The sequence below is a fragment of the Dermacentor albipictus genome, chromosome 1, assembly GCF_038994185.2.
Source record: "Dermacentor albipictus isolate Rhodes 1998 colony chromosome 1, USDA_Dalb.pri_finalv2, whole genome shotgun sequence".
Classification (NCBI taxonomy): Eukaryota; Metazoa; Arthropoda; class Arachnida; order Ixodida; family Ixodidae; genus Dermacentor; species Dermacentor albipictus.
Window position 1 is genome coordinate 339,167,566 of NC_091821.1, and position 16,468 is coordinate 339,184,033.

General features: G+C 46.7%; 1 protein-coding gene and 1 long non-coding RNA gene across 2 annotated transcripts in view; one reads left to right on the forward strand and one right to left on the reverse strand.

The window, feature by feature from the left end:
* Positions 1-2,691: 2,691 nt before the first annotated feature.
* The window catches only part of LOC135903215 (aquaporin-9-like), a 77,701-nt gene continuing 63,924 nt past the window's right edge, over positions 2,692-16,468 (forward strand). Inside the window, exon 1 of the mRNA XM_065433660.1 lies at positions 2,692-3,049. Within this exon, the coding sequence (XP_065289732.1) occupies positions 2,942-3,049 (108 nt within the window). The 5' untranslated portion in view covers positions 2,692-2,941. The remainder of the gene's footprint in view (positions 3,050-16,468) is intronic.
* On the reverse strand, positions 4,914-14,950 carry LOC135903323 (uncharacterized). The gene is made up of 3 exons (XR_010564782.1): positions 14,793-14,950; positions 7,353-7,480; positions 4,914-4,996 (listed from the first exon to the last, which is right to left on the reverse strand). It is a non-coding gene; the product is annotated as an uncharacterized lncRNA (long non-coding RNA).

The window sequence follows — 16,468 nt, forward strand, 5'->3', positions numbered from 1 at the left end:
GTAACTAGCGGTTGTCGAAATTCCTCCCAGAGGTCAAACAGGGTTCGTGGTTTTCATACCATGTATTTGCGAAGTCCTCCAAAGCAAAATATACATTGCAGAGCTTCTGTCTCTCGTCCCATTTATTAAAGCTCGCCACCCTCTCGAACAGTTCCAACCACTCTTTGACATCTTCGAACGAGTCGCCATGGAATGTTGGTGGCTTGCGAGATTGGCTTACGACCATTTGTGCCGGTGTTACCTGGATAGTCATACTCATAGAGGGCCGAATTCAGGCTAGTCACCTCGAAGACAGTGGCTGACCCACTGGTGCACAGGTGTCAGTTCCACGGGATCGATTCACTGGTGGTCAGAGCTACGCTAACTTGTGTTTGTGGTGCTTCGACTCATACCCCACACCTCTGCCAGAAATGTAGTGATGTTGAGGAACACAGGTTAATAAAATAACAATATTTATTAAGGCCGAACCTGCGCCTACAACTTCAAATCCCTACTGTCGTGAAAACGCCCGTCAGTCACGTTCCAAACTGGCCTCGAAATGCCTTCTACTTTCTCCTTGCGTGATCCCTTGTGTGCGTGGTGCATGCGAGCCGAGCCCAACCGGCTACTCCTGCCACGATGACTGCTGCATGTTGTCACTGAACTACACCGCGGTATGGCACGCACAGTGTCCAATACGAAGGTGATGGGCGCGCTACTTGAATGTGGCCAAGTTGTCACGGCAATCTCGGACATTGTAGTGGGAGCCTCTGAAATAATTTTTACCGCCTGTGGTTCTTTAATGTGCAGTCCGAGTACACAAGCGATATTGCATTTCAGCCTCATTGAAATGCGGCCACTGCGACTGGGATCCTAACGACGACCTTGAGCTCAGCAGTGCAATGCCATACCTGCTAAGGCACTGTGGCAAGCAGTAACATTCTGTAAACTTGGCACTGCTTTTTGAATCTCTGGTGGTCTGGTTTCCTGGTAATGCAATACTTTGTAATCATTCATGCTAGCCTACACAAAGGAGTGGCACAAATCGCCTTAGACATGAAAATAGCTTTAATGCTTAAGTCAAGGGCAGCTGTCATTTGCTTCTACATTGTTCAAGCAACTTCGTCTTAATTGTTTCGAAAACAGGCATTGGAAGCCTAAAGGATGGAAAGTTCAGAATGCAGACACACAGCCCGGTAAATAAATGGATCTGTATCCGGTAATTGTGTACACTGCACCCATTATGCTGGCAATTTTTTTCAGGTCATCGGTCTTGCCAATTTACTTTGCAGCTATTAACAAACTTGCATGCTGAAGTCCACATGAAAGCTACAAAACTGTCATTGAAAAGGACCCCTATATCATTCTGTTCACCAACAGCCTTGTTGGCTTGAAAATTGTCGCGTTATATATTATGACTCAGCGTGAAGCTTTATTTAAAGGAATGATGACTTGGTCACGGTACCATTGTGCTGCAGCGTCAGTTAATTACACCGTCAATCCTTGTTCCCCTCTTGCCCTTTCTTTCACTTATGTGTGAAGTTAAGGAGTCCCTCTGAAGATGCAGTTTCTCATTGCTCGTGCATGTTGTGTAGGCAGTGCACAGTTGACATTGAAAGTTCCAGACTGAAAGACCTAAGGAAACATGCAATTTCTGAGCAGTCTGTGACTGTAGCCAGTAAAACAGTGCAATGTTATGCTGTTTGCATATGCTAGGACAGGTTGGAAATGCGAATACCAGACTGCATGCTCAAGTTGCGAAGAATTGAGCTTTTCCTTGGTCTCGGTGTATGTGAACTTCTTTGATGCCAAATTATTGTATGTTTCCTGATTAGGGCCTCACATAAATGTTTTCTTTTTAATTCTAGTCCACAAAATACACTTAAAAGAAAAGTGACACATTCATTTGTCAGAACCATTTTGCATTAAGGTTGTGGAGCAGTGTCAAAACTTGATCTTAGCAACTTCTTGATCTGAGAGACAAATTACGATTCCCCTTCTTGACATTCTTCGGGCTCAGCGCTTCTGTAATTTCTCATGAACAAAATATACGCAATTTTCGCCTGGTTCTCGGTTAGTTTATTGGAAAATATTAGTGAAGAATTAAAATGCTCACTTACTGCAAGCAAACCAACTCAACCAGACAAGTGACGCTGTCAAAAAGAAAGGCTAGCTTCTAGAGTATTTCTGCAATACTAATTGTGGTCACTCGCAATGGTGTCTAACTATGAGTCATGGCACCATCGTGTGTCTTTAGCGCTCGCCTCTACCAACAGCTTCCAAGCTTGGAATTTCGCGCCACTTTGTTGGTCGAAGCTTCTTCTTATCAGTTAGAGGTGTCGCCACAATCGAAACACGAACGCTTTGCGTCCGCTTCTGGATACAGAGTGTGCGCGGCGGTTTTCGCACGCGCTAGTCATGAACGATATGGCCACCGTGGATTTGACACAAAGAATCACAATCGGGTCACTCTTTGTAACGAACATATGACACCCAATACACGTTAATGCTTTGTGCCGACAACAAAAAATAAAAGTGCTAGCAGTAACATGTTAAATGTTTTAATTACTTTTGTTATTTTCTCATAGGTGGCGCGGCAATCTGTATACCGTAAATAATGAAGTCAATATGTAGTCACTTTGTGAACACGCTGCGCGTTGGGAGTTTGCAACCTGTGCCACGAAACCGCTCTTGTGCAGACGACGCTGGTTGCGGTTGCGGCCTTCTTTCCTATCGCGAGAACCCATCGTCTGCTCCAGGCGATCGCGAAGAAAAACGCTTCTCAGTTACGCTGCTGGCGTCGGTGCAGCTCGCCCGAGCTCACGTGCTGTGATCGTGTCGTCTGCACCCGCGCATCTGTGTGTGTATGTGTGCGTGTCTGACTCCCTTGCTGGTGTGCTGCGTCTAGTCGATTCGTAGTATTTATAAATTGTAGGTTTTAAAGAACGGAAAGAAGAGGACCATGGCAGGCGCTGGAAATCCGCCTTTCCCTTTCCTGAGGAAATTTGTGACCAAGAATGAAGCAGTCAAGGAATTCCTCGCCGAGTTTTTCGGCACGTTCATCCTATATGTAAGTGTATGAATTTTCCGTTACAATTCCTTTCCCCCAGCAATTTCGTATAGTCATATTTTTTTCTCGTCAACCACGAAGATTATAGACATGTTGGACGTGATCATGAGCTAAGACATATCATAACCGTGGAAGAGCCGCAAAAAAGTATTTTTTTGAACATAAAATCCACAAGTGGCTAAAACGGAGGAACTAAATTATGCCGAACGCCCGGTAATATATAACCGTAACGGTTAGATCTTTATTTGCGTTACAACGAATTTCTGATGTTCGGCGTTTCATACTGTTATATCCACAAAAATTGAAATGAAAATAAAGTATAAAAGACTGATAATTGATATCTCATTGTTATATGTACGGGAATTTATCAGTAATGGTGCTGTAGGGAATACGGAGGCATAGCAATAATTTTCGTTTATACCCGCAATAAGAAGTGCAAACAACAGTATATAATATAGACGGGCGCTTTGAAGGCGATTTTTTTTTCTGCAAAATTATGCGCTTATGTCGCTTTCGAAGGCTTCCACTTTGACACTAACTTGCTACCAGTGCCACATATCCGCCCGTGTATATAAGTATATTTTCCATTGTGCGTGAAACGTGTCTGTTCTAAGTGCGCTGCTACGTCGATGCCACATATGAACTTTGGTTCTTTGATCGATCTTGTTTTGAGGTGGTTGGAACTATCTCACCTGTAAGGTGTGCAACCTCCGTTACCGCATTAAAACATCGCGATTTCCTAGATATTTATTGTTAAACACGTTTCGCTGCAGCAGCGCTGCGGCAAATTCCGACTTCGTTCAACTTCTCTAGAAACGATTGTTCGCTCTGTACAAGTTGCCGGTCTCGTATTTTCCCCAGTTCCATTGTTATCCGCTCAGATATTACCCGTCACATTTTCGTTTTTCTGTAGCTTTCTGTATGATACCACCAGAGTAGTGCATATTAGTCCAGCACACACTTTCCCCTGATTTCTGACGTTTATTTATTTGTTTTTTCGGCGGTGTGCGTCGTCGTCCCTGTCCGGGGATCGGTTTTTATGAAAAGCCGTTACGTTTATGCGAACCACCAAATAATATTTGCCTGTACACTTCTCTGGTACATTTCGTTGAAAAGTCTAAGCATCTGAATTAATGCCGTGTACTTCAAAACATGCGGTAATAACTTGCCATTAACAAAGTAAAAAAGAAAGAGAGAGAGAGAAAAAAAAAAGAAACTGCTTCATCGGTCGTTGTGTGCATGCATCGTTTCATAGGGGAAAAAGAAACAGAGGAATATTTCATTTATTTTTTGTTGGTAAATATTCCTGTCAGGACGTTCCCATACAGTCGCTGACCCCTTCTGCGTATTCTACCTATGTAGTCATTTAATATTGAACTACTATTAAAAATTCGTCATGAATTTTTTTTAGGAGAAAGGAGAAGGAAGTCAGAGGACTACTGCCACATTATCTCATATCGAAATTACCGCGATAGCCATATAGTGTGAAGCGTAAACCGACCAATTTAGTTGACATATACCACTATGCTACACACGCGAAGAAGGTATATTAAACTGTACTTTAGGTGATACGAAATGCAAAGTGATTCGACGAACGTGCAAGCCGGCCAGGGTGACTCGTAAGTGAGCTCGTGTGCGATATATCGAAAAAAAAAAGAATGCATTCCTGGTTTGGTCAAACCAAGGAACGCAGTGTGCTCAGTATCGACATGTGAACGTCCCCGAGTTGATGAAACCAAGCAGCGCGGTGCTCAGTAGAAATGTGTAAAACTTTGCTCACGGCAATGTGTATGGTATGCGGCTGCGATCAAATGCACCGTACTTACCGTTCGAGTTGAACGGCCATACGCGCCGCTATCGACGTTTGAAGCGTCGTTGTCCTCCAGGTTTCCTCATGACAGTGTCACGAATGCCAGAAAGCTCGCCTTCGTGCAAACCGTTCGCCGCCTGCGTTTCCCAGTAAACATTACGGTTACATAAAAATGCAGTTGCCGGGAAACGTCAGGAGATGTCAAGGGTCTTTGAATGCTGTCGCGTTGCACTTTTAAGGCGACGCTTAAGCGTACTCCAATTTTTTTATTACGCTTCTTTCGAAAGAAAACTCCGACAGCAAATACTACGCTAGCAAAAGAACATATTTATTGAAGGAACACATGATTTTTTAAAGTCCTTAGGCAGAAAGGTAGGCATGTGCCAAAATTCGGCACATTGAAATAACGCATCGAATAGTGTCATATTCGTTCGGTCTTCGAATCGAATAGTCACTATTCATATGTGAGTTTGTCTTTCGATTACTTTTCGAGTATTTCAAAACGTCAACTGCACCCAAATAAACATGCAGTTGCAGCAAAAATACGGTAGATTTTCACCCCCATGCGCATATGACAACTTGCGTAGTGGACTAGGCAGCCTCACTTAGGTAGCCATACGCTGTACAGCGATCATTGGCACACTCTGAAGAGTTATGTGCATGCGAAGAAACTGCTTGTTTGCTCCTAATGCTCCATTTGTGTTTTTTTTAATAACGCTTCGTAACGTACTATGTGATGACAGAAAATTGCTTTAAGAATACTGTGATGTGAACATCGTTTTGTATTAATTGTGATAACGGCTATTTATCATTAGATTCGTATTCAGTCTCAAAAATCACTATCCGTACACCCTCACGGAAAGGCGCACATGCGCTGTGTATGCAAAATAACCTCCTCCTCCTCCTCCTCCTCCTCCTCCTCCTCCTCCTCATCATCATCATCATCATTAGCAGCGCGACCACCACCACCATCATCATCATCGTCATCCGAAGCAGCGCAAGGGTATGCAAGGGGCTATGAGAGACGCCATATAGCTAGCTGAGAGCTCTTGATTTATCTTGGCCACCTATATGGGGGATCTCTAACGGGCATTTAAATCTAATGACGAATTCGTCAAATCGAATCGGTACGCCCCAGTGCGCCGTTTCATTCAGTCATCGTCGCCTCAGGGTGACCAGGTGCGCGCCGGTGCGATTTGCCGAATTCGCCACAGGTATGTACGCACGCGTTTTCGCATTCAGCCCCCACTGACACGCCGCTGCGACGGCGCGGAAACGAAGCACGCGACCTGAACGCAGCAAAGTCTGAAGAAAGACCGCAGCCAAATGTATAGCTCGTAAAAAATCGGCAGAATATTCCGTGCTGGGCAAAGAAATGCTTCGGGTAACCGATTTGCCGAGACAGGAGTGACAGCGTGACTCTGTCGTATACTGCTTACTTCCAAGCTGTGCCGGAGTAATTACTGCGAACGCTTCCGAACGATCATGATTTCTTTCCGTTTGCAGGAACTTTTCAGGCATATATGCTCTGTGGATTGAAAAATAGCAGATATGCAAGCATCTTGCGCTCTGACAGATGTTTTGTTGGTTGGCTGACGTTCTATAGTTTTTTTTTATTTTTTTGATGTACCAATGTTTTAAAAATTGTCTGTGGCAAATATCACAGTTCTAACATTTGAGCTAGATTCTACGCTGACGCGGCCATTACTTTTACGAGAGATCGAATCCTTAATTGAATAATTAACATAATTACACTAATTAAATTTATATTAAGTTACTTTATCGCGCATATTTAAGTATACGGATTGTGGCTAGTGAGTTCGCAAGGTATACGCACTTGGAACGAGTTCTGAGGATGGCACCAGTGCCGAGACGTACGCCGTCAAAATTTCTGTAAAAAAACGCTGTTACACTTATTTCTTTATGAAAACGCCGTTTTATGCTTTGCAGCATAAAAGTAACTGGATTGCCAATACATATTATCGGACACTTCGAGAATCAATATCTCGAAACTAGTGCAGTCCTGAGAATTCGTTCCAAGTGGATACGTCTTGCAAACTCACCGTCCACAATTCGTAAGTTCGCAGTGTGTGCCGTAAAATAAGGTTTAATTTTTGTAATTACGTTAGTCATTCAATTAAGCCTTCTGATTTCTCGTAGAAGTAACGGCCGTCTCATCGAGTAATTCAGCTCGAGGGTCAGAATTGTGCAATGTACCACAGGCAATTTTTAAGAATTTGGTCTAGTTAAAAAAGAAAAGGAGAGGTGCCTGTTATAACGAATGTCGTTTTACGCGTTTAGAGAATGTGAATACGTGTGCAGACAGTATATATACTCATCATCAATGTAAATATTAGGAGGAAGCATTCTGTATATTGTGTATTGGAGATGCTGAATAGAATGGAGGCAAAAGGGCACGCAGACGTCGTTAAGCCTTCACTCGCCGGTAATGCGTCACTGTCTTCGTATAGAGCAAGGACAGCGCAAGCTAACCTTACGAAACACGGAAAGCTGCAGTCGTATGCATTCATAAACGACCTGCTACAGGAAGGCGGGTGGCGCCACGCCAAATGGGACCTTCTTCCTCCTGCGCTCCTCTTGCTCCTCGGAAAGCGCTGATCCTAAAAGCGAGGCAAAAGATTACGAACTGTAGATAAGCGGTGAGCGCCGACAGACACACATGCGCGCGCACGCACGAAAAGATAAAATAAAAGAAAGAAAATAATAAAAGAGGTGGGTTGGGAAGAGAAGCCCTGTTTGTGATGCATTGTTAAAACAGTTGGATGGCAGTATATAGGGCAGTCTCAAGAAAGAATGTCCTCTTTCATTTTTATTTTGTTTCGTTTTTGTTACCCATTTTTTTTTATTGCCTAATCTACGGACAACTTCAAGCACTCGTGAGTTCCCCGAAAGAAATTTCCACCAACCTTGAGCACAGGGAAAAAAAAAAATTCTGGGGTGACGTGCGCAGAATCCACTGTTGGCATCAACGAGCTTCAGTTGTTCCTTAAGCTTCTGCAGCATTAATAATCTCCCACTAAATAAAGGAACATTACAAAGAAGAGCGCTTGCAACTTTACGAATATCCCAGGAAACAGATTAAAATCATTGGTTGCTGTTTAGTTAGTTATGAACGCGTGCATTGCCCTGGAAATAAAGCGCGAATTGTCAGTTTCGCCCTAAAGCGAAACGCTGAAAGTGATAAGATTGTGCGTTGCTCTGAAAGCGGCTCGGAAGGCTGGCGCGATGAGTAGCATGCCAGCCGCGTCGCGTCTCAACGGTACTCGAGACGCGACCGAAGGAAAGCCGTCGGAGTTGGTCAGCGTCGAAAGATAGGATCGCATAAGTTCCGCTTGGCGCTCACCACCCCCTCTACGGTGTAATGTGGCCACAGCCATATATATATGGAGTGTCTCACTATAGCAGAGAGAAATCTGGCGCCACCGTATACGGGAGTTTCTTAAGGGGCGCTGTGACGTCTTGGAAATGACGGTCAATGTGTCTGCGAGGCTTGTGTTGGCTGTTGTTGTAAGAGACTTGGGTCTAAAACATGGATATGGCTACATAAACAATGCGTTCTTAAGGTAAAATCTTATGAAAGGTTTTCATTCGCCCGTATTAGATCTTCCAGTTTTCTCACAATGAATGACCTAGCGAAGAAAAGCAAGAACAGACGACAAACTGTTCCAAAGCGAGCGCGAATCTTGTCGTCTGTCCTCCAACTATAGCCGCCCGCTCAAACTTTTTACGTTTCATATAATTCAACATACCATAACAAGTCCCAATAATTAGACAAAACATGTTCGGTAATAATAAAGCCAAAACAGCTTTTTACGTGCTTTTTCACATGGAAATTAATCACTGTGACAGACGGAGCGGTGCTTGCCAGGTGCGTCTTCAAGATGTCCTGGCCCTTTGAGAACGATGCCAATCCGAAGTCACACTATATCAGCATTCTCATGCTGATGCATTCCCATCAGCGCAGCAGCGCCAGATTTCCCTCTAGGTAATATAGTGAGAAACTCTATGCCCACAGCCGATGCTCAGCAGGAACGCTGATGTGCGCGGGCGCAATACTATACCCTCCGATGACTGCTGCAAGGTATTAAACGATGTATCAGTGTCATTCTTTTCTGTCACATCACCCCATGCTTATCCTGACATCCAGTTTGCTGATTACATTTCTTAGAACCCCGTTTTTTTTATGCTCTTAGTATTGTTAGTGTGATTACAAAGCTAAAAAATATCTTCTTGTGCAGGAATTGCTCATATCAATTCCAGATTTCTTTGAATGATCTTTGATGCTATCTTTCGGCATCTGATGGGCATCTTTGAATGCTATCGCGTTCCACTCTTGAAGGCGAAGCCTTAAGCGTCCTCCAGGTTTTCCGCTCCTTCTTTTCCTTCGTCCAACCACTGCGCAGGCCCGCACGCGCGTCACCGAACACACTGGAATTCAAAGAGGTTCGTATTCAGTATACGAGCTGTCCAATTGCTGCTCCAGGATGGCCAGTTCGTGTTCTGGCGAGCGGGTGTCTTCGCTTCGGGAGTCTTTCCCATGGTGTGCTTGCTCGAAGACTGCGCTGTCAGTGACAGGTCACTGACATGCCGAATGCAGAGGCAAATGCTCCCGCCGAGTTGAGATATTGTGCATACGTACCGGAGAATAGCTTCAATTGATTCTCTCTCTCCTTCCGCGTCGTTTCCTTTGCTCTCGCGCTATGTCGTGTCGTGAACCTTTTCACCACGGCGCAAAAGAAGCGAGTAGGAAAGGTGGGGGGGGGGGGGGGGGGAGGTGGAGGGGAGGTGTAGGGATGTATTCCCCTCACATGTAATTGCGATATTACTCACCTCTGTAGGAGGAAATAGCTCAGTCACTCGCTGTTTTCTGAAATGCGTCTTCTCGGCTGACCGGCTGCGGTGGCTTAGCGGGCTTATAGTAGTCGTCGTCTTTATCGTGCGCGCCCGCTTTTTCTTCTCGTTTTGTTTTTTGTTTTTTCGCGCTGCGACTTCTTTCATAATGAAGCCTTCGGGGTTCGTTGTCCTAAGCTGCAGTGAACGCGGACGCCCGTCCGAGGTGAGCTCTGTGAAACCCTCGGTTGTTCCACGAGCACGTGTGCGTGGGCGTTGGCTCTCTCGTTTATCAGCGAGCAGCACCATCGATGCCGTCGGCAAGCGTTCTTCTATTGTGCCCTCTAACGCCTTCGGGAACGAGTCTCGCACCGAAGTCTCGTGAATAATTCTGCGTGACGTCCGAGGTGCTGCGGCATGCGCGACTATGCAAGATCGGCATGATCAAACGGGTAGTTCCAACGCTCCGCGAGGCACACACGCTTGCGGCGATAGATTACGACACCGGCAAAAAAAGAAAAAAAAACGGTAAGCTTCGGAGCAACGAGTTGCTGGATGCCGGTTAGCGTGCGCTTGTGTGTATTTAGCGAGCGCGGTTCCGCGAGCGTAAAGCAACGTGAAACATTACCATCGCGGTGCTGCCGGATGCTTCGCGAAGCTTCATGCTTTGCGACACTGCTCCGCACGCAATGACGAGTCGAACAGTCGAGGAGAGTGAAAGAAGGAAAGGTGCAAAATTAAGTGACACTGTAGAACATTAGTAGAATGAACTAACACAGGGCCCCTTAACAATATCCTGCGACATTCTTCTCCGACGCAGCCATTTTAACTCGGCCTAGACGAGGGGAAGCTTCATTACTCACAGCGGTGACGTCACGCCGGGGATGGAGGCTCGTGCAGTGGAGTCGGGGCCACGTCGGCGAACCCAACAGCGGCTCCTTTCGCGTTTGCTCTGCTGTTGTGTTCGTCGTGTAAATGTCGGCCTTAAAACCTGTCGTCATCTGTGGGTGCACACCTGCCTTCTTTCCATTCATTTACGTTCCCTCGGCGTCTTCTCATCGAAAGTTAATCAAATAAAGTCCCGTCAACGCCGTGCGAACGGCGTCTTGGAACTTAGCGCTCAGTGCAGCGAAGTCACGCTTTCGGGTCGACATTTCGGTAGCGAGTAACGTGATAAACTATGGAACATGCTAACCGTTGCGCCGATTTGTAGCAACGTTTCATAGAATACCGAGCCGCGCCTTGAAGGTGTTACTTCTAGGCGTCCCTTACGTATTGTCAGGGCGCGCTTTGGGCTCTCGTCCTCCCGCTCTGGGATCTAAAGCCCTGTATCGTGAATGGGTTTCTGGGAACATCCGCGAAACCCTGTAAATTGTGTGCAAGTGTCCGGTGTTATTATTAATTAATTAATTGATTAATTAAATAATTTGTTCATACGCCGGCGAACATGTTGTTCTCCAGCTTACCAGAACCTAGTATTGGTGACCTAGAGTTACGCAATTCCGGGGGTTTTGGCGTAAATGTATGTTCAAGTGCTTCCGAAGGCCTGAGTCACGAGTTTCCTGCACTTCAAGGAAACTCTGGCGCTGTAGTGTCCGCGGAAGCTGGGACAGTTCAGTCGGCGTGAGAATTGTGTGGGTATATAGCAAAATGGAGTTTTTGTCTGTACTTCGTCCTTCTGTCTTCAAGCAGCCTTGCGACATTGCAAATTGACCGTTTGCAACGAAATATTCCGCCATATAATTACGACGATCTGCGATGCTTACGCGTGCGCGCAGAGTCTGATTGCCCTGCTGTGTGTAGAAAATTGGGTGATCGGAAATTTAAAAGGATCAAGCGTGACACAACAACAACAACAACAACAACAACAACAACAACAACAACAACAACAACAACAACAACAACAACAACAACAACAACAACAACAACAACAACAAAGAAAGAACGCCACAAAAGCATTTGAAGCCACAAGCATGAAGATTAGGCGAATCCATGTGTACCAACGATCGTTGCCAATTGCGTCTGAGCATTCGCAGTGTCAGAGTAGCCTCTAGTGTAATCTTTGCAGGGACTGCCACGGCGGCCGCATTTCGATGGGGGCGAAATGCGAAAACACCCGTGTATACTTAGATTTAGGTGCACGTTAAGGAAGCCCAGGTGGTCCAATTTCCGGAGTCCCTCACTACGGCGGGCCTCATAATCAGGTCGTGGTTTTGGCACGTAAAACCCTATATATGTACGTATATATTTTTGAAATAGTTGTAGGGAACTGTGTGCGTTACAGGGCCCTTTCAGAAGCGGCCTTGCACAAACCGCGGTGAAAGAACGGGTAACACGGGCGAATGCGCGAGCGAGAATGAACGCGTAACTTCTCGTGCAGCCCCAGCTGGTCGTTCTGTTCACGCAGTCTTCACATCGAAACGAATGAGTGCGCTCGTATACATAGCACTCGCCGTACAGGTGGGTGCGAGCTAGCTGAAGTCCGCCGTATGAATTCCATCTACTGCGGACAGTTTTGTGCATCGCCGTAGCATTTACGCCCATGCACAAATAGCTGCAAAAAAAAAAAAAGAAAGTGCATAGCTGTCGCCGTCAGCTCCGCGTATGTCATCTCTGAGGCTGTGTACAGCATGCATCGAGCAATGCAGCCAGAGTTGGTCTGTCTCTTTCCCGCGGCCAGCGCAAAAGAGCTATTGAAGCTATTGAAGGGGAAATGTTGAGCTGGTATAATAACTGGGATTGACAATTCGCGCGGTCCCGTGACCGTGATCATTCTTACCCGCGAAACATAAGTTGTGTACCTAGAGCGTGGACTCGTGAGCGATTCGATTTGCCAGTACTGCAGTAGCTGCAACCGTACGAGCGAGAACACAGAACGACAATTTTACGCAACAGAACCCACCGCGGTGCATTATGGCGTACCGCTCTGCCAGTCTGTCGTTGCGTGTTTGTGCTTTTACGGTTATAGCCAATGCAGCTATTATATACTGCTCGAATCGGCAGCGTGCTATGCCGTTAACTCGAACGCGGCAAAACGCTTGTTGTACTAGGCGAGCACAGTTTGCGCGATGCGTCTTCGTCTGCCACCCGAGAGCCGAGGTGTCACGTGACGCCGTCGCCTCGCGCGATTACGAGCGGGCACGGCGAGCCTCGAACAATGACCACTCGAGGAGGGGCGCCGCGTATCGCGGAATGTTCCTCAGCGCGGCGGCAGCTCGATTACGCCGCGCGCCTGCGTTACGCCGACGATGCGGCGACGATTCGCGCCCGAGAAGTAGCGTGCAGCCAAGTTTTTATTACGTGAGAGGTTTTACAACATTCTCCCACATCGAGAGCGTACACGCTCACGTTAAAGAACCCCAGGTGGTCAAAATTTCCGGAGTCCTCCACTACGGCGTGCCTCATAATCAGAAAGTCTAAAAACAAGAAAGGGGCTGACAGATGGAATAGCACACTGTGATATAAAGTTTGTAAACAGGGGTAAAGTGCCTCAGACAGGCTGGCCAACGTTTCGATAGGAGGACCTATGACGATCTGACGAGGACCTATCTGATCTGACGATATGACGAGGACCTATCTTCGCCTTTGACGAAGATAGGTCCTCCTATCGAAACGTTGGCCAGCCTGTCTGAGGCACTTTATCCCTGTTTACAAACTTTATATCATAATCAGAAAGTAATAATAATAATATTTGGGGTTTTACGTGCCAAAACCACTTTCTGATTATGAGGCACGCCGTAGTGGAGGACTCCGGAAATTTTGACCACCTGGGGTTCTTTAACGTGCACCTAAATCTAAGCACACGGGTGTTTTCGCATTTCGCCCCCATCGAAAATGCGGCCGCCGTGGCCGGGATTCGATCCCGCGACCTCGTGCTCAGCAGCCCAACACCATAGCCACTGAGCAACCACGGCGGGTATAATCAGAAAGTGGTTTTGGCACGTAAAACCCCACAATTTAATTTTTTTTTAGAGCGTACACGGGCAGAATGATAATTACAGCGACGCTGTCGGCCTAGCTCGCTCGGTGGTCGGCATTCTTCGCGTCCGTCCGTTATCATCATCAATTATCATCATCAGCAACGGCTCATACCCCTCTAAGCAAGCAAAAAATCGGATGGCTCATCCACCTCGTCGCCGAGCAAGCCGCCATCGCCCTCGCCCTGCTAGACGGTCGTGGGTCCGAGATATATAGCGATTCCAAAACGGCAGTTAGGGCTTTTCAGAAGGGTTGCATCGCCAAGCAAGCTGCTCGTCTTCTTAGCAACTCGAATCGATATGCTCTCACGCATCATTCAATCCACTGGTTTCCAGCTCACGTAGGGTCGGTCGAGGGTGCTCCCCAGAACCTGAATGAGTCTGCTCACGAGGCTGCGCGTGACCTCACCGACCGCGCTTCCTCTGCAAGAAGCACCGACTCCCCTCCTCCCTACGGCCACAGGGATGCTCCCGCTACTCATAACGAGATTATTAAATTCTTCTACATGTCTAGAAGGGTCTTTCCACCCCCTCACCCCAGGTTGAATAGGGCGCAAGCCGTTTCTCTTAGGCTTCTGCAGACTGGTACGTATCCGTGTCTGTCCGTTCTCCACGAGGCTTACCCGGACGTGTATCGCGACGACGCCTGCCCCTCCTGCGGGCAGACCTCTACTCTAGCGCACATGCTGTGGGAGTGCGGGTCGACATAGCCTAAGTTCATCAAGGAGGAGTGGGACTCGCTTCTGCGTAGCCCCGCTCTGGAACAGCAAATCCTGGCTGTCCGGCGTGCCCGCGACCGGGCCGGTGGGCTAGACCTGCCGGTCCCGACGTGGGACTAGCCGGGTGCGCGACGAGTTCGCGTCCTCGCCGGACCTACAATAAATGTTTCTTCACTCACTCATCCACCTCGTGATGCAGAGGCCACAAGCACTCCGGCAAAGTGAAGCGAACAGTATATATACGTACGTTCGTTGGAATTACGCACCCAACGCGCAGAACAACGTACGTTTCAATGAAAGGAAACCTCAAAACAAGCAACTGTCATCATCAGAAATGACTCATACCCATGTAAGAAAGGCTGTGCGCACGATCAGTGCGTGCTCACCTTCATTCATGGTGCGGACGGTGTTTGACGTCCACTGCGCATGCTCCGTTTCCAGCCGTGGTACCCCGCACCTCCCACCAATATGTTACGGGGGTGTTGCGAGTATAGAAAGACTATAGTTACAATATATATATAGGGTGATTCAGAGTGGTTAAGATGGCTGACCACCAACAACACGCAGCAGCCAGCATCTCCGATCTTCTTCGTCATCTCTCTCTTCTTTCATCCTTCCGTAACAAAATCATAATCATCACCGAGCACCTGGAGTAGTATGTCAGGCGAACAGCCAGGCTAACATCCCCAGTATAACATTAAAGCTTGTTCATACATTAGTTTAAATCACCCTAGAACAACACACAGAACAGCATACGTTTCAATATAAACAAACTACGACCAAACATCCGAGCCATCAATATAGCATTGCACAACCCTTCCAGCAATTGTGGTGAATGTTTTGTAATAGCTTCTTTGGACATCCACTTTCACGAGACCGAAATGACGAGTGCCTTTGTTTTTCAACGCGGCCTCCGATCCGTGACAGTTTGATGGGCGCCGCTGATATAGAAGAGGCCGGACATTTTTGCTCTAACATGCTGAAGTTCCTTATACGTTCTTGTAGATGTGTTCTTTACGGTTTCGTTATAAATTTCTTGCTATGGAGAGATTGTCGTGCTGCATACCTGGACTGCTTCGTATTTTATTAAAGATATTTCGTAAACACTTCTCACCGAAGTGTGCAAGCTTCGAGAGGTGATCAAGATGAGATGAGTGTACGCAATTGAATTTTTCACCACATGGTGTTGTTGATTGAGCACTGAGTGTTCAAGGTGGAGCTTGTGTTCTGTACGCGTGTGTTAAATTTCGATTTTCTGTTTTAATACGAATAAAATGCTGTCAATTTGGAATCGGAGTATAGCGGATTCTAGATTTCAGTCGCAGAATGTCTCCGATGTACTAAATCATGGGCGACTACGGGTTTTCAGCGTATTTTCTGACAACGCACTGAAAAGGCTCGCGTGGCGGCGGTCTGTACCAATGGCTTCAAACGTCCTTCGCTGTTAAAGTAGTGTCTGTTCCTGATAAAACACAATTTACTGCTACAGAAGGCGGCGTTGTTATGTGGAGAAGGTGAACGCGCAAACTTGTAATAAAAACGCACACTATGCAGTCTATTATGAAAGTGAGCCCCCGACGTACGCAAGTGATCAGTCGATTCTCTGAACGCATTACTCTGGACCTATATCTTGTTCACATGACGTGCAACTAGAAATGGCCACAATATCACCTTTGATTGGATAACTGCACACTGTGTCGTGATAGAGAATGAACAGGCAGACGCTAAAACGAAAACTGCTTTAAATGTTGCTTCTGAAGTACGCATTGCGCTCTGACGAACAGACACAAACGGTCCAATTTGTTGTGCAATACGCAACTCTACGTTGGAGCACCGGACCCAACCAGTTCAACGACGCAAGCGAGCGCATAAATGGAACCCAGAAATGAAATTACGTATGCCTCACAAGTTCAAAAGAAGCCAAACAAGCATGGTGCACCGGATTCGCCTTGGTGTCGCATCCACCTAGTCAGGTGCCAGAAACACTTGATCACCTATGTGGCGTTTGTCCTGTGTACGCGCAAGAGCGACAGAAACTGGTCTCTTCCATCGCATACGTCGA